Here is a 23564-nt window from a genome sequence, read left to right as displayed (position 1 = left end):
TTACCTGTTTTGTTTGTTTTTTAATTCTGCTTTAGTGTATGTTTTACCGATCTTATATAATATTTTAAGTTCGTAAAATCAAAGTTAAAAAGTTTATAAATTAATTTTGAGTTTTTTGATTGAATTAGTTTAATTTCAAAATAAATTTTGTATTAATATCGTTATTGCTATTTGTACATTATTTTAGTAAAATTTTGGGTTTTTTTAATTTAAATAAGTTTTAAGTAAAAAATTTTATTTTTAACAAACCTCAAAATATTTTTTTTGTAATTTGAAATAATTTGTTTGTTTAAAAATAAGTTACTTAAGCAAAAGTAAATAGTAATTTTTCTAAATAATTTGGCTTTATGAAAGAATTGTTTTTTAATTTTAAGTTATAAAATAAAAAGTTCCAGTTTAAACGCATTATAATGACTTTAGTTAGAAGTAGAACGATTTTGTTACACTATTTTATAACTACTTGTTGTTATTGCTTGTAATTGTTCCTTGCTGCCATATGAATCAATTCAAATTCAAATATAAGATTATGGTTTTGAATGCTGATTGTTAACTATTCAAGCGAAAAGTTTTTACTAATACAATGGAAATTTTTAAAAGTGAGCAAATATAATAGTGGAGAACAGTGTTAGTACTTTTGTGAAGTTTTGGGTGGCAAATTGATTTTCTAGTTACAAGTATTTTTCTTTTATTAAATTGATTTGTTTTAGAATTTGTTATGTTATCACATTGTATGGATAAATAGCTATATTTTAGCTTGTTTTGACAACACTCTTAGGTGAAGTTTTAAATTTAATAAAATTAGTGTCACTTAAAGATTGTTTGCTAATTAGCATTTGTTTATTATGATGCTTATAAAACTTTTTGATAGAACTTTAAAATCTATAATTATAGTTTTATTGTTTTTCACAAGTTGTATATGTTTTGTTAAGAGTAAAAAAGTTAAGTTTAAAGTACAAATTTAGTTTTTAAAAATGTTTTACAGTTATCTATTATTATTGAAATATACCAATTAAATTTATACATATTCTTTGAGATTTTATGTGTGTTTAAAAGTATGAGTTACCTCTATTATAACTTGATATCTCTAAAATCATTTTGATTATTGTTGTAATTTTTTTAACCTAATTTAGCCTATATATTTAAAATATTTGATGTATTATAAAAATTGTTAGAACATTATAAAGCAGGGTTGTCACACATACAATGTACTCTGAGAAATTTTTATTCAAACTCAGGATGACTCAAGGCAGTTTTGATTTTTTATATAAAAATCTCAGGTAAGGTTTATTTATAAATCTAGAATGTGACTAAATGATACATTTTAAATGTTTTGTTATTTTATATAACCAAATTAGTTCAAAAACATAATTTTATTGATTATGTAAGTTCTTGTTTGAAAATTTTCTAGCCTTGTGGATTTGATTTGATATTAATTGAAAAACCTTTAATTTTCACCAAAAGTTATAAAAAACCTGAAGTTCTTAGAAATTAAATAATTTGAAATAATAAATACTAACTAATATATTTTCAATACTATACAGTGAAATAATATAAAAACCATATACATAAATAATCAGAAGTTTAATTATTTTAAACGAATTCCAAGTAGCATATCACTTTTTTTTTTGTTTTTTAAGCTAGAAAACCATCAGAGAACACACTCTCCCCTCTGCAACGATAAGTGTTTTCTGAAGGTCAAGTAAGTGAGTTTGAGCTCATCATGTGTTATTCCACCTGCCCTATCTTTAAACTTATTAGCAAAAAAATTACCTTTTAATTAAAAAATAAAACTCAGGGTTTGTGCGCGTCAGGCTAAATCAGGCTAAGTCAGGCTAAATCAATCTTTTTGAAAAAAGTTGAAAAACGCCAGGCTAAATCAGTTTTTTTATTTAAAAGTTTGAGAATCTCAGTTTTTCTCCTTCAAATGATTAAATGTTTTTGATAGAAAAAATTGAAAAAATATTTTAAGATCAAATTGAGATGTGAATTTATCCTAAAAAAATATTTAGTGAGTAAAGACAAAATCAGTCAGTTTTTGTAAAAATAAATGCTTAAAACCTTTTGTTGAATCTCTAAAAAAATAAAAAATCTTCATTATTTTGTTTTGAGTAGATTATATACGTCATAATTAAGAAAATTCATAAAAAATTACAGTTTAAACTTAACAGTTTAGTTCAACTACTTAGCTGTTTGTTTGAATTTGTTTACATCAGCTATGTTTCTCAGAGCTTAGTTGGTTGAACTGTTTAAATTTCTATTTTAAAGGCTTTATACCAAATAGTTTTTAGATTAAATCTCTTAATAGTTAATTCATATATTTTACTGTTTGTTTAAAGTTGTTAGAGATATTCACAACACTAAAACTTAGCTTAATGATATAAGTACTAAGTTTTGTGGGAGTACAAATTTTAGGTACAACTCATTTTTATTTACAGGAACAAAATGTTAAAAGTTATTTTTATTTAAGTGTAAGCTTTTTAAATCTGATATGACATCAACAATCACTGTATTTATTTATAGTTTAGCATTCATAATTATGTATCAATTTTAAGTATTAGTCAAAATACTATAATAAACATTTTTTACTTATTTTAATACTAATGTAAACATTTCATTTTAAATAAAACACGACAATGCACGTCGTTTTATTATAAATCTTCTAGTTATAATGTGTTTACTTAGTGCTTAATTAAATTAAACAATTGTATTTAGTAAAATAAAATTTTTACACTAGTAATATATAACATATAAGAACTATTTTAAAACTTATCACTGAATTTGTTATGTTAAGGGCATAGGGGGGTTATCACGTTTTTCACAATTTAGTCTTATTTTATTTAGTTGTAACTAAACTATGAGTTGATTTTAGCTGATTTTTATAGCTCAAAATATTTTTGAGATAAAGCTGGTTGAAGTCAGTAATTATAATAGTACTAATCAAGACCCCCCCCCCCCCCCAATACCTAAATTGACTTCTAAAGGGGATTTTCCTTACTTTGAAAAATGTCAGGCTAAATAAAAAAAACTTCGCGCACGAACCCTGAAAACTAAATCTAATATAAACAAAAAAAGTAGAACTTTAAACTAATCCTAACCCTTTGTTGTAAAAAACCCTGGTGACACGTTGTTTGGCAAACATTTCAAGGTTAAAATCTCAACACTAAAAACCACATAGTGCAGAAAAATCCTGAACCTCAAATCCCCAAGCAAGTGCTGCCAACGTTCTGAACAAAACAACAATAGCAACAATCCAATTGTGATATCACTACCACCAAAGAGATTCCACAATTAGCCATTGAAGACCTTTGTAGCAAATACCATTAAGCAGTATAAATTAAAAAAAAAATACAAAATAACAAACTTCTAAAAGAAAAAAAGAAAAACTAATGCAATTTATTGCTAGTAATTACTTAACACAATTCTCGATCAATATTTAAAAAATTGACAAATAGTTTCTCTTATAACAGACTTACATTAAAAAAGTACAACATCTTAACAGAAATGTTCCTTTACATAATAAAAATAAGGTAATTAACATAAAGTATTCAAACTAGAATTTATGTAGAAATCAAAAGGGAAAACAAAATATATTATAACTAATTTAGTTTATACAAAAGTGCACAAAAAATTAAGACAATAAAACAATATACTCAGACATATGATTTTAAGCACTCCAGTTTTACTTCTCGTAACAAGTTAATAGAAAATTTTAATATTTGCATTTAAACTTATCTTTTTTTAGTTTTTTTAAATTTTCTGGGACACTTTACCAAACCTTGGACTCAAATACCTAAAGGAGTTTAGGCCAAGTCTTGTTCTAGGTCTTTCAGTTATGAAGTTAAAATTTTTAGAAAACCTTGTATTGTGAGAGAGAAGAGAACTAGCAAGAGTATAACTTTTAAGCTCAACATCAAATCCAGTCATACTATTCTGCATCAATTTACAAACTTGCAATTTAAACACAACTTTAATTTCAGCAGACCAGTTTTCACAAACAGTGGGTTTATTGGAGTCAAAGTAGGCACACGGCAAACATATCTCACTATCCTTTTTTGCATACTAACAATATGTTTCAAATAACATTCAGCAGCACCACCCCAATTAGATATACAGTATTGAGTATGCGGATAAAACAAACTTTAACATACCCTTTTAAGTGTACTTTCATCCAAATAGTACCTCAATTTTGACAACACAAAACAACTTTTAGACAGCTTTGATTTGAAAGATCTTTAGTGAGACCTCCAATTTAGTTTTTAATCCAAAACCACACCTAAATATTTTATAATTTCACTCTGTTCAGTATTAAATCCATTTATATTGACTTTAAAATCACATTTTAGATGAATTGTTGAAAAGCAAGAATTTTGTTTTAGAATAGTTAATAAAAAGTTCTTTAGCACGCAACCAGACACTGACTTTTCTCAGCTCTTCATTAAAACACTGTTCACACAAGCAGGATCACTATGTTGGTAGCTCAAGCAGGCATCATCAGCAAACAACCTCATTTTAATCTCTATAAAAGAAAAAAATACCATTTATATACACAAGAAACAACAAAGGACCCAAACAATAACCTTGTCTTATACCAACATGCCCAATTTCACTCTCAAGTTTTTTATTTTATTTTATTTTTTGCAATTATAAACAATTTTATGTTTAAGTATATACTGAAAAGAGACGAAAAATTGGTAATTTGAAATGTAAGAGAAAGTCTGGAAATCTGGAAGTAGTTTTTACAAAACTAGTGGCCACCCTGAATGTAGATTGTTTGTAAATTTTGTTTTTCTTCACCATAAAATATTGGATAATAAGATAATTAGTTTAAATTGTTGCTTAGTATGTTAAGTTGCTTCACAGTTTAAAAATGTACTCAAATTACTTAATTATCTTTAAGTGATTGAAATTATTTCCTTTTGTATAGCTAAATAATCACAGTATAACTAAAGTATCACAGTCTCTTGTAGATATTTGAAATTTAATGTAAATGTTTTCATTTAAAAAAATTTGGCTCTATTGTTTTGTAAAAACTGTTTTGATTTTCATAGAGTAAGTAATCATTAAAAATTTTAAAGTTATTTTCTTTTGGTTTCTTTAAGTATAACTAGGGTTTTACAGTAATTTCAGATGGTGAAAAAGAAGTTATTTTAAACAATCATATAAAATAAATGTAACCAATATATTACCATATAATTGTAGTTAACAGTTTATTTTTATTTAAAAAAAATATATATAAAGTAAACAAAAAAGTGTACTTGTAAGTTTAAAATTATTTTACTATCTAGAGTAAGTAGAAAAGCTTTTCCGTAATTTTTGGACAAACATGCCAATTTCTGAAGACGTGAAGTTTTTCAAGGCACAGCTGCAGGACTTCACGAAGGCAGAGTCGAAGGAGAGCATCGTGAAGCTGCAGAGGTTTGCCAAGAAAGTCATCAAAGATTGCCCCTCTGACGCAAAGTGCCTGGTGACAATTTGCTGTGAGGCCATCGATTATGTTAGTTTGTTTCTATTTATTTTAATTTGTAAGTTAGCTTAATTCAGAGTAGTTTGTACTAGTTTTCTTAAAATGTCAGCATAAATCGATATCACCAAATTAATATATGTTTTCAAAAAGTATATCATATTGATATTGGTTTTTAATTGTTTGTTAGTGTTTCAAAGGATGATGTTTATTTGGTATCTTATATTAGGTTTGTAAGTAGTGTACAAAGTAAATAAAAATACTTAATAAACTATTACCTAATGTAAAATTATCAATTATCTGGTTTGCTGATAACATAATCTGGTGAAAATAGTTGCTTAACATCATATTTTGTGATTATTGTAGGGTTTTTGATTTACTATGACAGCATTTTCTGTCTAGTTTAACTAAATGTTGTACTCTTTAAAACTATTTGTTTAATTTTTGATTAAAATATTATTTTTAAAATGAAACTACTATGAAGTTTTGTTTTTAAATGTGTATTTAATATAAAAAGCAGAAGTCAGTGTAAACTAAATCTATTATATATTATTGTTGTTTTAATACATTTATTGGCAACAGACTGTGTCATGAATTTTTTAAGTTATGATGTTTATTTTGTTTGCTTTGTATTTTTTATTGCTTTTAAAATGTTTATTGTGTCAAACTAATCAAGGCGTGTCTGTGGGTAGATAGTAATCAACAAGAAAATACTCATGGTTTTTAAAGTTTCATTTGATGTTTGTTTAAGTCTGTGCAGAGACACAGTCAAAACATTTATATTCATGCTTTTGTTACAATAGATGATTTATTTTGACAATAAATTCTATTGTGTACCTGTTCTCATTAGGTTTATAGTATATTGATTACTCAATTTTATCAATATTTGTTGTTTTGGACTGAAATAAATTAATAAAATACTAAATTCTATCTAAAAGCTTTTTTTGTCTAGTTTGAACATAATTTAACATATTTTTAAAAGTTAATGTTTTAGTTAAAGTTTCTTTGTGTTGTCTGTTGAATATGTTATAGAGTGGCATTTACTTGAATAAGTTTTGCAATCAACTTTTAGTTATTCAAGACATTTGTTTATCAAAATATAAATTAATTCATAATTGTTGTTGGAATACTGACTTTATTAATTAAAAAATCATTAATTTTGATAGCTAAACTTAGTTTCTGTCTAATAACTTAAAAAAATTATTCCTATATCTTGAACTAAACATTTCTTTTAAAATGAATTGTTTTTAAGCTACTGATAAACTTGAATTTCATAAAAAAAATAAATAAATTTAAATCTCACCTTAAGTCTAGAATTGAATAATGTTCTTAATGTTTAAGTATATCAGTTAAGGTCTATATTTACTATTTATATAAATATGCCTATCAAATTAATCACTTTAGTTTATGACTTCAGTTTATACAACGTTATTTATTATTGTTTTGCTTTTTAATCATATTGTTAGGGTGTGTGCCACTTTTAAACAAATATTGTTATGGTTTTGGACAGACAACAGTTATATTTAAATAAAGCATCTTTTTTTTTGAGGTTATTTTTTATTTTTAGAAGGTTTATTTTTTTTGCATTTTCCCAAGACAGGTAGAGTCTTGCTTGTAATGATTAATTTTTTGATTCAAGTTGATTACTTAAAAAAAACTAAGTTATCAAAAGTTTTATAAAAAACAAGAATAAAATAATATCTTGAGTATAGTTTTCAGAAAAAAAAAACTAGATGGCTCAATAAAAGTACTTGTTTACAGTATTTATATAATTTATATTTATTTATTATAAAAATGCTTACTTACAAGATGCAAACAGTAAAAGCTGTAGTTTTGCCATCTGTTTTGCCATCATTTTGTTTGAAGTCGATTTGAGATATATAAAAATAAACCTTGACAAATAGTATAAAAAGATTAAAAAAACATTGTTACCTAATTTTTAAAATGAGTGTTTGATATGTTATTTGTTTTTTATGAAAATTATACCTGAAATGATATTTTGTTTCAAACTTTTATAAAAGTTTTAATGTACTATGTTTTGAATTGTTATTATAAATAGTTTTAATATATTTTACAGAACACAAAACTGAGATACATGCATTTTATGGGCATGATCAAAAATATTTTTAACTAGTTTATTAAGTAAATTGTTTTATTGTAATCTTTTAACAGGACACAAAATTGAGATGCATGGGTTTTATGATCATGATTAAAAACTGTTTAATTATTTTATTAAGTAATTATAATTTCATATAATAATTATAATTATAAGTAAATTAAGTAGTAATATTATATATTCACAGGACACAAAATCAAGGTACATGCCTTTCATGTCGATGATCGACAAAATGGTCACTTGCGACCCTGGCTACCCCAAATTGTTCCAGGACAAAGTTGTTGACGCTTTTGAACTGGCATACAATAAGGTTGGTTTTTGTTTATGCAATTTAAAAACGTTGAAATTTTTAGGTTTCAAGAGGTAAGTGGCTGATTATAATGTACTATATATTAACTTATAAATTAAAAGCTTTTAACAGTTTATGTTCAGTAAATAATTTATTATTTATTAGACACTTATCTACATTCAAAAAACAACTTATAAATTTACACTAATAAAAGTATGAAATATTTAAATACTATAATTCCACTATAGTTCTTTGAGTTTTCTTCAGTAAAATACAATTTGATATAATGAATGTTTTTAACTGAAGAAAATTTTATGAGATATGTCATACTTCGGTGGGTATCTTTTTTGCACAAGGGGACACTAGACTAGTGACCCTATCTGCAAAAAAGTACGCTTGTGCTAAATAGACCCTCATTCAAAATTGACGCTGTAAAGAATGTCCTCGTTCAAAAGTGTCCCCTTGTTAAAAATTAACCCGTTTCTTTTATACTTATTGTATATAAGTTTTTGATATTTCTTTATATTAATTTGCTTGTTATTAAGCTGTTTTATAAGTTAGATTAAATTATTTATTTTATTAGTTAAAAGTTTACAAATTTAGCTATGTAATAGAGTTAGTATGAAAAAAGTTGTAGTTTACTGAAGGTTATAAAACTTTAGGATCTTACTTTATGGTATATTGAGCTTTGTTAAACGTTTAAAAATCTGAATTAAATATTGACATTAATGTATGTTACACATGCAATAAAATCTGGTTTTAAGTTTATTATGTAGAAAAGTTTATCAAGTAGCATTTAAGGGCATAGGGGGGGTAAACACCCTTTTTTGGTTTTTGATCTTATCTTATATAGTTTTTACTAAGCTACAAGATGCTTTTTACAGATTTAAAAAATTCAAAATAATTTTTGAGATATAGCCGGTCAAAGTCGGAGCCAACAATAGGCTCCTTATGGGAGGCGCAAACTAAAACGGCAAAAATAGACTATTTTACTAAAAATCTATCTTCTCCTACGTTTTTTGAGATAACTACCTCAATTTTTTAGGAAATGTTCCTTAATATATTTAGAAAATTCAGTCGGAAGGAACTTTGAAAAAAATAAAAATTTTATATAAAAAATAAACAAAAAAAACAGTTTTTTTTTTTGTTTTTTTGTTATAAATTTTTTTTTTAATTTTTTAAAATTCTGTTCCGACAGAATTTTCTAAATACTGCAAAGAACATTTCTTGAAAATTTGAGGTAGTTATCTCAAAAAACGTAGGAGGAGATAGATTTTTAGTGATTTCTAGTTATTTGCCGTTTTAGTTTGCGCCTCCCATAAGGATCCTATTGTTGCCTCCGACTTTGACCGGCTATATCTCAAAAGTTATTTTGAATTTTTTAAATCTTTAAAAAGCATCTTGTAGCTTAGTAAAAACTATATAAAATAAGATCAAAAACCAAAAAAGGGTGTTTACCACCCCTATGCCCTTAATAGGATAAACAATAAAAATACGTAATATGATTTTTTATTTATCAATTGATTAATTTATAAGTTTGCTTTTCTTTTCTTGTGTTAGTTGCTTTTTTAGTACCAGAAAGAATTTATTATAAATTCAAACTATTTTCCCAAAATTACATAACTGTAAGTTCCATGCATACTTATGTATTTCAAGTACTTGTAATTTACAACGATTAAACAGTTAAGTGGTTATTAGTTAAAACACACAAAGTGATTTTTAATCTTCACTGAAGTACAGTGGCTATCTAGCTTCAATACAGTTTATGATTGTAAAACAAATTAGTTAATTGAAGATTTATGTTGTTTTTAGATAATAAAGTTCTACAAAACAATAACTTAATGTAAGTCGTATGATTTATAATAGTTTAAGAACTCATCTTTTAAAATTAGTTTTAGTTTATATTGTTTTCAATGTAAATACATTAAAATTATAAACTTTTAGCAAAAAATAATTAGTTTTATAATCACCAAACATTCTTTAGGTCCTGTAAAACTTAGCTGAAGTTTTAAACTATGTACGCCTTTATCAATTATTTTAATGTAAAACCTAAAAATCGTAAACTATGTTAAAAAACGATTTTTAACAAAAAAACTGTAAAATAATTAGCTCAATATACAAGTCAGCTGATACACATTACTTGCTATAAACGGCACCTAAGGCGAAACCGAAATGCTTTAAGCTGATTTTAGTATGATAATTGTTATGTAAAATACTGGTTTCGTTTAGCAGTGTCTTTTGTGTAAGTTATAGTTTATTCAACGTTTTTTTTTTCAGGGGGTACTTTAAATTTAAAAACTTTCCAATTATTTCGGTTTATACACTTCAAAGTTTTAGTCTCGGTTAAAAAATTGATGTTTATAATTTACATAACTGATATTTAAATTGTCCTAATAGTTATAATTAAAAACCGGTTTCGTTTGCAGTGTCTATTCTGTAAGTTATAATTTATTTAAAGTTTTTTTTAAGGGGGTACTTTGAATTTAAAAACTTTCAATTTATTTTGGTAAAAATGTTTTCGACGTTTTAGTCTCCGTCATAAAGTTAATGTTTATAGTTTACGTAATTAGTATTTAAACTATATAGTCCTAAAAGTTGATTTTTAATCATTTATGGAAACATCTTTTGTTATAATTTATTAACTCTATTGTGTATTAATTTAGTACCTAGTAAATTGTAATGCTTAGTTTTTTATATCGCTATATAAAATGAAACGTTCAAAGTAATGTTTAAATACGGTTTCTATTTGAATGTAGTTTCTAAAAATGTTGTTTTTCTTTGTAACATTGTACCATTAAAAAGTTTATTTTTACTGACAAAGTCAAGGTTTAAGTTGGCTTGACTGCCTCAAAACTTTTATTGATCAAATTGAAAACAAAAACTATTTTTTTATGTGTCGTCAATTTACTATATTTTTCGCAATTTGTTTGAATTTTTTTAAAGTGATTGATGTTCACCTCAATTTTCTTAAAAGTACATAAGTAAACTTAAAATATTATTTCATTAAACAGACTTACAGGCATGGTAGATACACTGTGTGTAAATTAAACAAATATTTTTTTAAATATTAGTTAATTATTTATTATAAATTTTTATGCAGACTGACATACATCTTGGATACAAGTTGAACCAATTATTATGTATATGTATTTATTTATATTTGTTAAACAGACTGATAGGCACGGCAGAGACAATTTGTGCAAATTCAACCAGTCATGGAAGCAGAACAAAACTTTCAATTCGCAAATTTACAAGCAAATCGAGAGTGTCATCGAGCAGTACAAAAAAATTAAGGTGAATATTTTGCGTTTTTTATTATTTACGCAGTATAGTTTGGTATGATAAATATGAATTATTATTCTTGCTATTAATTAAAAAAAAGCTTAATGATCACAAATAATTATAAGTAAAGCAATTTAATGCTTAATAAGTCATAATTAGTTTTACAAATGGGTCAATTCAACTAATACTATGATCAAACTAGTATTAAATTTAGTAATGTTGTAAATTGAACCGTAATTTTTAATTTTTTTCGACTTTTTCTAAATATTTAAGCTCGACCTTTTATTTTAATTTATACACAGGGTTGCCACTTAATCTGTAAACCTAGAAAAACCTGGAATTTTACAATTGAGACAAAAAAACCTGATAAAACCTGTAATTTTAACAATTTTCACATGTTCAGTAGTGAAATTTCGATTTGACTCAAAAAGTCTATCATATAAAAAAATTTTTTTTCATCATCAAAAAATTTTTTTATTAAAAAACATATCTAAAGTAGCTTTATAGTATCTTTTCAATGTTTTTATACTAATTTACACAGTTTCGTACCTTAAACTTAGCTTTAAACTAAAAATAGACTATAAAATGTGTACTGTTGAAAACCTGAAAGATTTTGGAAAACCGTAAAAATTTTGGAAAAACGAGTCTCAACCCTGCATACACTTTTATTTACATGTTTTTATTTGTTAATTTTTTTTATTTATTTATTTTATTTTTAGAATGCATGTCCACCACAAACACCAGTGCAAAAATCTGGGAGGAAAAAAAATTCTACTCAAAAAATTAATGTTAGTTTTTAAAACATATACGACTATCATTTATAACTAGTTTTTTTAGATAAAATGAGAAAAATTACAAAAAAATATTTGAATAAAGTTTTTAAGTTTTACTAATAAGTAGTTAATAAAAACTTCCAACCACTTCCAGTTTTTTAATTTTTTGCGTGATAGACTCACCAATCCGTTTGTTTTAATTTTAAAAATTTTATTTGCTTGCCACATGATTATACCAGGTTGAAAAAAAATAAAAATAACTTTGTCATCATAGCAGTAATTTTTTCTATCAAGTATATAATTGTATGTTAATAATTTTTGATACTAGCCGCTTTTTTCTACTAATACACTTAGTTAATATTACATTTTTACACAATTAATACACAATTATATAAAATTACAAACTCGTTATTATCAAAGACCAAAAGTTTTGTAATGCTTTTTATAACCTTTTTAACACTTATATAACAATAAATGGACTTCCTTACCCGAATAATTTGTAAATTAAATGTCATAGTGAGTTTATAAAGAATTAAATGTATTAAATATTACGAGTGGTATTTTGTAGTACAATGAAATAAGCACTCAAGTACTTGAAAGTATCATTATAAACTGTAATACTATATCCACTACAAAATACAACACTATATCCACTACGAACGTATTCTCAGTGTTACTTGCTCACCTTTTTTATTGCTTTTTAAATTTACAAAATATGGAAATACAAAAAAAACGCAAAGGTTTCTTAAACTCGAATCAATTTTCGTATTTTGTTCAAAAATAAATAAAATCTGTGTTTATTCGATATTAAGGGCATGGGGAAGGGGGTCCGACATTTTTTTTACTAAAAATAACGTTGGATCTTATATGAACGCTTGAAGAACAAACTACAAGCCGATTTTTATAGAGTTAAAAAATCTTATTAACTTTTGAGATATTGTGATTTTTATAAACAGTTTCCGATACAAACATATGGATCACAAATTGTTTGGGGTCAATTTTCTTGGAAATTTAAAAAATCACTAAAAATCTATCTTCTCTTTCATTTTTTGAGCTAAAGACCTCATACTTTCAGGAAACGTTCCTTTTATAGTTTAAAAGACTTTGAATGCTGGAATTTAAAAAATATTGAAAAATAAAAAGTTTAAATTTAAAAACAAAATATAGGTTTTTTTTTATAAAAATTTTGTTTTTGATAATCAAAAAATTCCTGAATTCAATTTTTTGAAAGTTTAATAATACGCTGTCTTCAAAAATTTGAAGAAGATTGTATTGAGGTCACTGACTTTGATCGCTAATATCTCAAAAATTACTTTGAATTTTTCAAGTGGTAAAAAATGTCTGACAGCTCAGATAAAACTCTATAAAATAAGATCAACTTGTAAAAATCAAGGTGGACCCCCCTATGCTCTGAAATTATAAAAATAGAAATATTAAAATAAACTTTAAAACAATTTTTTAATCTAATAATTTTAATATTTTCTTTTTCATTGGAATGTATAATACCTGTTTTTTTATCAGAAAAATATTGATAATAATATTTATTATACTTTTCTCAATTACACACTTGAATATTAGAATTAATATTAGTATGTTTGAAACTTTGCTTGCTACAAAACATACTGAATCTTTAAAAAAAAAAAATATATACAGGGTTGCCACTCGGTCAGGAAAAGTCAGGAAATCAGGAAAAGTCAGGAAAAAATTTAAAAAATGACAAAAGTCAGGAAAAGTCAGGAAATTTGATAAAATAAAAAAAAGTCAGATTTTGTCCGTTTAAATTTACAAAATTTCCTGTTTTCCAAAGCCTTCAAATGGTAAAAATAATTAAAAGTCCTTTAAAGTCAGAAAAAAATCCAAAATTTTCCTAGAAATTTACAAAAATATTAATTTTTTTTTCCAATTCCTTCATCTGGTATAAATTAGTAAAATATCCTTCACAAAACTGCAAAAATTTTCTAGTAACATATTGAACAAGTACCCTACTTGAACAAGCAGATTTTGTAAGCTTTTTAGTATTGATGATCTGTAGCAAGGACACTTCCATAGTGAAACTGTGATATATACACAAAAGTTTATCTAGCATACTTATAGAATCAAATTGTTTTTTGTTGAAGTAAATAGTTGTGTTCTTTATAACTAAGAAGTTAGTTTAGTACTTTATGTAACAAATTAATGTCTATTCTTTACCTCTTTATAATTTTTCAAAATTGTTTAAATTTATAAAATAATTTATAAGAGAGGTATATGCCAAGATTAAATTTACTTATTATTTGTATCTTTTTAAGAGTAACTTAAGTTTTTAAAGTTAATAGGAGTATATTTATTTGTTACAAATTTTATACTAAATGATAAGAGGAAATATTTTATAAATGAAAGTAAAAATAAATGAGTGCCAAAATAAATGAAGCCCACAAGTTGTGGCTTGATTTAGAGAAAAGATTCTCTTCAACAAGTGTAGGGGCAGCAGATGAGAGCGATTTAAGTAAAATGAGGCAAATGATTTTAACTGCCAAGAAAATGAAGTGGAATGCAGTTCAGATGAAGGAAACCATATCTTCATTAGATGAAGAGGTTGAAGTGCTAATAAAAAAAGACGGCGAAAATAAATTTTAGTACATACATTTAAAAAAACAGTATTTGAGTTCTTATTGTTTTAATGTTTTAACTGTAAAAGTTCGTTATTGTTTTAAGGTTTGAGTTGTGAAAGCTCCTTATTGATTTAAGGTTTTAATTGTAAAAGTTCCTTATATGTCTATTGTTTATTTAGATACATTTATGCTAGGAAATTCTAAAAAAATGTGTTCTTTATTGTTTTAGAGTTTCAACTGTAAAAATTTGTTATTGTTTTAAGATTTTAGTTGTTAAAGTTTGTTATTAATTCAAGGTTTAAGTTGTAAAAGTTCCTTATATGTCGTTTGTTTATCTAGATACATTTATGCTAGGAAAAGCTAAAAAATGTGTCTTTTTTCAGACAAGCTGTGTTTATAATGTTATAATACAAGAATTTGCTGATAGAGCTGTTTATTACAAACATCAATCATACACAGATGGTTCAAGTGATGTCATGGAAGTTTGATTATAGAATTCAGCAAAAAACTGTTGTTTTTAACCTGTATTAAAATTAGATTGAAAGCTTTATATAATTTAAGTGTTCGATTACGTATTTAAGAATAAGTTTAATTTAAGAGTATGATTTAGAAAAGTCAGGAAAATTTTGGTAAAAAGTCAGGAAAAGTCAGGAAATTTTTCTCAGCCTGATCAGTGGCAACCATGTATATATTTTAACGCTCCGATTCGCAGAATCAAAAAATATTGAGAACTGCACAGTTCCAACCCGATCAAATCCGAGAACCGCTTACCGACCAAGGGTAAGGGTTGGGGTAACAGTGATAGTAAAGAAAATAATAAAAAGAGAAAGTTATAAAATAAATTGGGTGGGAATTGATCGCGGGTTGGAATTGCAAGTAAACCAAAATATTAATTCTCTTTTAGTATATTTTTAACTCTGATCAAAACTTTATTATGCTACAAAATGTTTTTTTCTTTATATTTATTATGAATTCATTTAAATGTCCTACATGTATGCGCACTATATAAATCATTTGCTGTCTTGTTTTTATCTCAGGGTTTTTAGTTATATTTTAAAAGCAACTATGATTCTTACATTGAATTCACTAGTAAGTTTGAATAATTTTTAAATTTAAAGTAATTTTTTATTATTTATGTTTTTATTATTTTTTTAGGAAAATAAAAATGTTCAATTGCCACCACCACCGCCGCCACCAAAACATAAAAAAAGTTTGTTTAAAAAATTATTAATTAAATAAAATATATAAAAAAGTTTGTTTTTTAAACAGTATTTAAAAAAATTTAGTTTTATTTATCTACTTAAACATAAAAAAAGTTTGTTTTATTTTGAAAAAAATATTTTATTCAGTAAAATATTTTGTACATATTACATACATATATCGAATAATAAACTACACCCATAAAAAAGTTTTTTTTAAAAGTTTTTGTAAAAAGTACTTAAATTACTTAGTTTTTAAGTTTGTTTTTAAGAAATAGAGCACAATTTTTTTTATTTCATTTAGGAATCAAAAGGTATTTTTTTAAAATTAGGTAACAAAATAAATAACGGTTGTTTTATTTCTTTATTAGAATAATTTTTATGTACTGCATATGCATATACTAAATATTAAATTATTTCTTAAGATTACTAGAAAGCTATTGTTCTAGTTATTTATTAATTATTGAACTTAACATTATTCCTCGAGTATTGTCTTAAGTTACCAAATTTTTAAATTATAATCACCCTACTATCTTGTCAGCAATAAACAATACTCAACATAGTTATCTCTATTTCTTAGTTCAAATAAAGTATTAATTCTAGAATAAATTACTCAGACAGTTGTGGCAAGTAATATTTTACTCTGTTTAAAATAAATTGTAATCTGTTATATTTTTATTAATATAATATATACACTGCATATAAAAGGTTTGTTTAGTTATATTTACAATGCAATCAATGAGTTGCAAAAATTATAAAAAATAAAATTTAAATATATATACTAAAAAATATGTTTGAAATAATATTAATTATTGCAAACAACGGTATTATTATGGAAAATTAAAAGGGTTTAAATTTATTTTAGAATTACTGCTGAGTGTAGTACAATTTTTTTTTGCCAAAGTATTATGCTAACTTGTTAAAAATAACAAAACGTTTATTTACAAAATTATTGCATAACTACTAGAATGTTTATAAAACAAATAATGTTTATTTTGCAGAATTGCAGTAAAATTATTTTCATCAGTATGCAGTATTTCCTGCACTCCTTATCAAATTATATTATTTTGTCTAAAGATAAATTACACATTGACCATAAAATAAACAAGTGATAACAATGCTTTAAAACATTAAAGTTGTTTAATAAACAACTTTAATGTTTTAAAGCATTTCTATATTCACTCAAAAGTTTTGATAAGAAAGATAAATTGTTAATATAGTGCAGTCTATATTATATGTTATATGTTATTTATTATAGTTATACAATAAAATAGTTTCAAATAACCATATATCATATAGTTAGTATGATTGCATTATACATAAAAATTCAATTACAAATAGTATAATATTAACATCATAAACTGGCAATTTAAATGATATCAAAAAGTAGTTCACAAAATTGTCTAGAACTATAAAAATGATTTTTTATCAAAAAGTATTTGAGCAATGCACTGTAACAAAGAAGTTGTATAATTTGTAAGTTTTTCTCCTTTAAAAAGGCGTACATTTATGAGCGAATTAAATAGCTGATTTTTAAGGTTTTTGTATTACTAAAAATAGAATTCCTTACTATGCTGTATTAAATCAATTTTTTATATTGTTGTTTTTTCTAAGTTGTCATTTTTTTGTAGCACTGAAATGTTTTACTTAGATTAAATGCAATTATGAAATTCAATTATTATATTTAAATAATGTGTAATAAACATATACTATTTATATTTTTTTTCTTCAAATAGATAAAAATGTAAAATAATTATATCAAAAGCGAGTTTTTATAGGTTTTTATAATATCAATGTAACTTATATCAAAGTTCTGTAGATTTTAACTAGTTTATTAGAACATTGTATTTAAACAAAGCGACCAAATTATTAAGTTATTTATTAAGTTTTTCGTAAAAATACTTAACTTGAGACTAACTGATTAAAAGTATAAAATGCTGATAAAAATTCTTAATGCAAATGTTTACTTAATAAGCATACAAGTCAAACAAACATTAAATTCATTAAAAATTTTCCATCAACCATCTTGAGAACAAAACTTGATCAATTATAAATAACTAGCCTTGAATTTTGATTTTCACTTGAATTATTCATTAGTTTGAATTTTAAAGTAATTTTGGTTTACCTATGTTAACAAGTATTTCGAGAACATATAAAAATTGCATTGCAAATGTTTACCTAATAACCATACCAGTTATACAAACATAAAATTCATTCATTTGAAATTTTCTTTAAGTTATCTTGAGGACAGTTTTTAACCAATTATAAATAACAAGCCTAAAATTTAAATTTCATCTAAATTATTCATAATTTTAGTTTTGTTCAAGTAGTTTTAATCCATCCATTTGAACAAGTACTTCAGACCACTAAAATGCTTGCAAACTTACTCACAAGCCTACATAATTGCAGTAAAATTAAATGCAGTATTTTGTGACTTACATTTTTTATGAAAATAAATTTTCTTTCAAAAAATATCATGATACTACATTATATAAATACAAATGTTGTAGGTTTGTTTTATATTTTTGATTTCAAAGGTTTTCATAGAATTAAATTAGAACTTGATAAAGTATATGAACTTTCTATTGTAAGTTAAAAAAAAATCATATGTTAAGTTTATATTATTATTCATTTTTTTAGTTTTACTAAGCTAACTTAGTTTCAAACTTTTAATGAAGTTGTTCATGAAAATTTATTAATCGGTGTATCTAAATATGGGTAATATAATTTAGTGATTGACTTAAATAAAGAAAATAAATGTAAATATTATAAAGATAGTTGTTTTTAAAATTAAACAATTTTATAAAATTAACCTAAAATGTTATATAATACTATTTATTGTTGTTTTTGCGACTTATTCAACAGACAAATCACCTTATAAATGACATAATATGAGCAAATTATGGCTTTGTTTTTTGTATTTTATTTCTTTTTAGCCACAAAAAAAAAATTCAAAAACATTGATAAGATAAATATTTGTACAATTCAAAACTAAAACTTACTTTATTCCTCATTCAAATACTTGAATTGGAAAACAATAATACTCACTATTTAAAAGTAAACTGATTATTTACAATATGACTAGTTCATTTGTGGTACTACACACAAATAAGCTAATATTAATGTCAATATAAACCACAAGTTTATTTGTCATATGACTAATCAAACAGCATGACTTAGTTTCAAACACTTTTGAAATTTTATTAAAAACATCACGTGGTTTTTATTCCTTTGTAAACAACAAAATAAGTATTTAATTTTCAATGATACTGAGAAATAACAGCCGTATATGCACTATAAAAATTTAATTTACTTAAAACTTTAATCAACAACTTTGGAAACAGAAGTGTTTATTTCCAAATTTAAGTTACTATTTAAAAACAAATAATAAGCTTTTCCACTATAACCTTATTTACAATTTTCTTAAGTTTTAAATTTTCTTTATATCTTTACTTTTTCATCTTAAGTTACATAAATTAAGTAAGTATTCAGGTTGTTAAAGACAATTTTATCAGGACTACTAATTTGTTTACTTGAGAATTTTCAAATAAGTATTTTGGTGCTTCGAAAGATAAATAACAATCTCACAGAATTATCAATTTAAAAAAGTCAAGCACTGCTTGTTTAAAGAATTTTTTTTAAAATACAAATTCTACATTGTTATATAAAAACATGAAAAATTTCAGGCTTTATTGAGGCTATATCACAAAAATACAAGTATATACTAGAGGGCCTTTTTAAAAGATAATGATGGACAATAAAAAACAAAAAAAAAATTTCACAATCTCTCAGAATTATTATAACTTGAAATGTTGAGCAACCACTAGTTAGAACACGTTTATTTATTTTACACACACAAAAATTTAAAAAACGTTAAAAAAATTAAAAACACAAACTTCAATTAATGACAAAAATCCAACCTCAGAACGAAGGGAATCTTCGAGGTTGAACGAGGCGGCGAAACAGAAAGAAGAGACGATTCTTACGTTACCAGAAGTTCCTATTTTGGCAGGGAGCAAGAAACTGATTGAAAATATTGACTTTGACGCGCTGCAAGACGCCCTTTCCACCGTACAACAGTCTGAAACAAGCCAGGTAATAATAAATATAAGATGCAAATGATCTATTAAAATTTACTTATCAAGCAATCAATAAACTTGAGCTTTAGAAAGTCAATAAAACTTAACGGTATTTTTTTTGACTTGAAATAACATACTTGTTCTTTTGCTGGCTACAGCATTTAAATTACCAATCTCTATTTATTAATTTTTTTAGACCCTAACCGTATTGATTTAATAACAAGTATTGTTTATTAAACGGTATATTTCTTTATAAACAAAACACCCACTTTGTTTAGAATTCAATTAAAATGCAAATATATTTTTCAGCAATCAAATGAGCAGTGGGAAGACGGTTCGATTGTTTCAAACAGCAGCGTGGGCCCCACAACCCAAACAAGATCCCGGGGAAACCCCAGGATCCGTCAGCATGCGCCAACGCCCAGTGCTAGGCAACAACCCGAGCCGCCAAAGGTGGGGCGGGCCCCAAACTTTGAAGACGCCCCTCCTCACTTTGAGAACAGGAGAGATTCGTTGGACAATGACTCGTTAGACGGCTGCAACTCTGTTTTCAGCTTCAACCAGAAACAGCAAGCCAATCAGTTCGGAAATTCTGCCCGTTCCATGATCAACTACAACCAGCAAGCATCTTCCGTTGCGCCTCAGAACTACAACCAGCAAGCATCTTCCGTTGCGCCTCAGAATTACAACCAGCAAGCGAAATCCGTTGTGGCTCACAATCACAATCAGCACAGTTCGAACAACTCAACGGTGTCTGATGCGCAAGTTTCGCGGGCGAATAATTTTAACCACCAAAACTCCAACAACCAGCAGATGAATAATCAGAACATGGGACAAAACTATTCCGGAAGTACCATGGGTTCGACCGTCAATGACAACTACAGTGATCGTTTTGGGGCTCAAAACAACTCGAACCAGTTTCAGAACAACTCTGGTTACCAAACAAGGTCCTCTCGAAATAACCAGAACTTCCAACAAAACCAAGGATTCTTTAACAGTTCTAATAATCCCCAAAATTTCAACAGTTCCCAAAACCAGGTGTCCTTTAACAACTCTAATAATCCCCAAAATTTCAACAATCCCCAAAACCAGGCGTCCTTTAACAACTCTAATAATCACCAAAGTTTTAACAATCCCCAAAATCAAAGGTCCTTCAACAACTCTAATAACCCCCCAAATTTAAACAATACACAAAACCAGGGGTCCTTCAACAGCTCTGGTAATCCCCAAAATTTCAACAATACACAAAATCAAGAATCGTTTTACAACCAGCCAAATGATTACAGCAATCAAAATTACAACAGTTTCCCTAACAACAGCCAAAGGGGCCCCATGAACCAAAATAGTTACAACCAGGGTAGAAATGACAACTATGACCAGCAGGACAACTTTGACCATGGCAGGAATTACCGTGGCAACAACCAAGACTACCCCGGCAACCAGGCACTTTGTTACCAACAGCAACAGTATACCAACCGTCTCATGGCAAACAGCGACTTTGGCGGCAACTTTCAGGGAAGAAACGGCTACCCTGACAACCAGAGGGGCAATTTCCGTGGTAACAACGACAGCTACAGGGGGCAGAGAGATATGTCCAGACCCCGCAACAATCAAAGGTTCAACAACAGGAACAACTATGGTGATGGTTACAACGATCAAGGGTACAACGACCAGCATGACGATCTCGAGGGCGACCGGGACAGGTACCATGACAACAGAAGGTTCCGCGGCGGTAATAGCAGGGATTACAGCAGGGGACGCGTCATGAGCAGAAACAACCACAGCAGAGACTTTTCCCAGGGCAGGAGAAGGTACAACAACTTGAATGAAAACAGAAGGTACTCTGACGAGATGGACGACCGAGGCAGGAGGGACTTGAGGAGGAGAGACCAGCGGTTTGACAGGAGAAGGGGAGAGTACAGTGGGGAGGAGAGGAGAAACGGCTCGCAAGGCAGCAGGCGGAATTCCATCAACAGGGATGCTTCAAATGAAAGCAAAAAATCAGCAAATTTGTCGCAAGTCAAGGTGAAAGCCGAGCCGGTCGACCCCACACATGTTGAAATGTCAATTGAAACGTCCGGAGAAGCTGTCACTAAAGAGATCAAGCAGGAGATTATTGAGAGCAACGAGCAACACAAGGACTCGAGCTTCGACACCAGCTGCGAGATGGTTGCAGAAATAGATGAAGGTAAAAGCTCCGAACCTCCTGTAAAAGATACAGAAAATGATCAAGAAAGTCCAAAAGATCTTGATAAGGAGCCGGAAAAAGCCAAAGAGGACATGATAATTTCCCCGGAACCTCCAGCGCCCCCGAAGCCTGCAAGGAAGAGAAGAAGGAACTCTTCAAAGACGCAGCCGACTCAGAGGACGACTCGCAGCAGGACGCAGTCTGAGAAGTCCGTGGATGACAAGACCCCCGGAAAAGCCCCTAAAAAGAAGAAAGCCGTGAGGAAGGCGGGCGGTGAGTCTGCAGAGGGTGGAGAAAAACCTGCGGTCGGAAAGAAGCCTAAAAAGGCTGCAAAGAAAAACAATAAGAATGGTAAAACCGAAACCAAAGAGCCTGAACCTCTTGAAAATAAACCCGAAGAGAAAGTCGAGATAGCTCCCGAGGTAACTGAAGCCTCAAAAGAGACACCTAAAGTTTCCAACGACAGCAGCAAAAAAGAGGAAAGGAACCTGAAAACTTTCCTGGACGCGATCAACGGGAGAAACCTTCAGGAGACGCAAGAAACTCCTGAAAAAGAAGCGAGTGTTGCTGACGAAAAAGCTCCAGCGTCAAAGACTACCGCTGGTAAGAGAAAAAGGCGGCAGAGCGCCACGAAGAAGTCGGCGGTGAAGAAGCAGAAGACGGAGACTCCCGGGAGGAGGAGCACGAGGTCTAAGAAGATGTCGGAAGAGGAAGTGCGGCACGGGACGATCCAGATCCTGTCGGACAGCGACCAGGAAGAAAGGCAGAAGGTGCCGAGGATGAGGATCAAGCTGGGCAAGGCGAAGAAAGCACAGGAGGAGCAGGAGAAGGAGGAAGAAGAAAAAGAGAAGAAGAGAAGGGAAGAAGAGGAAGTTAAGAGAAGGGAGGAGGAAGAAAGGCTGGCGGAGAAAGTCAGGCGGGAGAAAGAAGAAGAAGAAAATAAGAGAAGGGAAGCGGAAGAAAGACTGGCGGAGAAAGTCAGGCGGGAGAAAGAGGAAGAAGAGAGGCTGAAGAAGCTGGAAGAGGAAAGGGCAGAACGGGAGAGGGTTGAAAGGGAGCGGAAAGAAGCAGAGAGAATAGAGAAAGAACGACTTGAGAAGGAAAGAATAGAAAGGGAGCGGGTCGAAAAAGAGCGGATTGAGAGGGAACGTATTGAGAAAGAGAAGCTTGAAGCAGAGAGGAAGCGAAGAGAAGCGGAGAGGCTCAAGGCGGAGAAGATCGAGAGAGAGAGGTTGGAGCGGGAGCGGATCGAGAAGGAGAGGATCGAAGCGGAGGAGAGGAAGCGGCGATTGGAGGAAGAGAGGAGAGAGATGGTGAGACGGGAGAAGGAAAGGGTGAGGATGGAGCTGAAGAAGAAGAAGGAGAATATGAGGATGACGGATTACAACGAGTGCGTGGCCAGTTTCAAGAAAGCTTTCAGTGGACATCTGTTTAAAAGGTATGTGATGATTAATACTAGGTAAAAGAATCTGTTTAAAAGGTTTGATTGTTTATCCTTGATGTTTTTAAATTTTAATGATTTTTAATGTTTTTAAAGGTAGTTTTAATGAGTAGTTTGCCAACCTCTGTATCGATCTAAATTTTTA

General features: G+C 28.0%; 1 protein-coding gene across 1 annotated transcript in view; it reads left to right on the top strand.

Annotated features, from left to right (window-relative positions):
* Window positions 1-5278: 5278 nt before the first annotated feature.
* Window positions 5279-23564, top strand: part of LOC145835396 (uncharacterized) — a 33213-nt gene continuing 14927 nt past the window's right edge. Inside the window, exons 1-7 of the mRNA XM_082942966.1 lie at window positions 5279-5494; window positions 7765-7887; window positions 11038-11160; window positions 11868-11936; window positions 15668-15722; window positions 19637-19806; window positions 20100-23416. Coding sequence (XP_082799092.1) covers window positions 5324-5494; window positions 7765-7887; window positions 11038-11160; window positions 11868-11936; window positions 15668-15722; window positions 19637-19806; window positions 20100-23416 — 4028 coding nt within the window. The 5' untranslated portion in view covers window positions 5279-5323. The remainder of the gene's footprint in view (window positions 5495-7764; window positions 7888-11037; window positions 11161-11867; window positions 11937-15667; window positions 15723-19636; window positions 19807-20099; window positions 23417-23564) is intronic.

Source organism: Thalia democratica, chromosome 5 (genome assembly GCF_965202585.1).
Source record: "Thalia democratica chromosome 5, ktThaDemo2.hap1.1, whole genome shotgun sequence".
Taxonomy (NCBI): domain Eukaryota; kingdom Metazoa; phylum Chordata; class Thaliacea; order Salpida; family Salpidae; genus Thalia; species Thalia democratica.
This window is presented reverse-complemented; position numbering and strand designations above follow the sequence as displayed.